This window comes from Engraulis encrasicolus, chromosome 5 (assembly GCF_034702125.1).
Source record: "Engraulis encrasicolus isolate BLACKSEA-1 chromosome 5, IST_EnEncr_1.0, whole genome shotgun sequence".
In the NCBI taxonomy this organism is placed as follows: Eukaryota; Metazoa; Chordata; class Actinopteri; order Clupeiformes; family Engraulidae; genus Engraulis; species Engraulis encrasicolus.
In genome coordinates, this window is record NC_085861.1 from 1,163,215 (window position 1) to 1,164,314 (window position 1,100).

Consider the following 1,100-nt stretch of genomic DNA (forward strand, 5'->3'; position numbering starts at 1 on the left):
TATATGGTTGTATTGTGAAAAGCCTGACAAGAAATAATCTGAAAAAAAATTGGATGTCATACAAACATGTTTTATTTAAATTGAGAATAAACACAACTGTACAAAAAAACAGGGTTCAGACGTCTTCAAAAAGTTCAAGAAAACACACAATAAATATATCTAGCCAAGACTTTTGAAGTTTGAATCTTGTAAACAAATGTGTTGGCAGCATAAAAGTGAAAAGGGCATTTAGAAATGTTTTGTTGTTTTCATACAAAATGCAAAAAAGAATGACTATGTCACTGCCACTGCCTGTCTCATTTGAATACTAATGAGATAGGTGTGAAAAACCTCTAATGGCCCACACCCCCCTGTCAATCCCCATGTGCTCTGATAGCCCCAACCCCCCTGTCACTCTACGTCTGCTGTGTTTACCCTACCTGAAAGGGGCGTGTTGTCACCTCTGAATAGCCACTCAAGCACTGGTACTTTACATGTGAATAGCTATAGGTGTGGCTGCTACAGGCAGAGAGTACAGAATATGCGAAGATTTCTTTTCACTTTCTTTAAATTGGGCCAGCTATATAATTTATTTAATATATATATTTGAAATCTGGAAGGTCTGAGGTTTCTAATGGTGTAACTTATGTGTTTCAATGACAAAACCTCACAGAGTTACAGATTTGTTTTTAGAGACATGTCAAATTGCCCTCTCAAGGGCACTTAGACCTCAATGGGTTAAGACACTGCATTATAAAGTATCTGTTACCAGAATGGCAATGATCAAGTCGTAATGTAGCCTATTAGCCTACTAAAGGCCCCATGCAATGGCACAGTAGTGTAGCCCAGTCTAGCTTACTATAGTAGTTAACTTTCAATGTCTATCCCAGCGTGCTGAACTGCAAAAGGTTGTTGTCTGCGCAACAGATGCGCAACAACGACGTGCATGAATAAGGGTGACGAGCTATCGCTATTTTGCAATTGTAACGAAGTTCACTTGAAACAATCACAGCCATCTAGAACTATGCACTGCGGTTCTGGAAACAAGTTTGTCGCGTAGAGTGTAGCTGGTTGTTCTGAGTCCTGTCCGCAACATGGAGGAAGTGACAGGAGCCCAAATA

The 1,100-nt window shown here is 39.7% G+C and overlaps 1 protein-coding gene across 1 annotated transcript in view; it reads left to right on the forward strand.

Moving 5' to 3' along the window:
• Window positions 1–911: 911 nt before the first annotated feature.
• hacl1 (2-hydroxyacyl-CoA lyase 1) overlaps window positions 912–1,100 on the forward strand; it is a 38,288-nt gene continuing 38,099 nt past the window's right edge. The window contains exon 1 of the mRNA XM_063197922.1: window positions 912–1,100. Coding sequence (XP_063053992.1) covers window positions 1,074–1,100 — 27 coding nt within the window. The 5' untranslated portion in view covers window positions 912–1,073.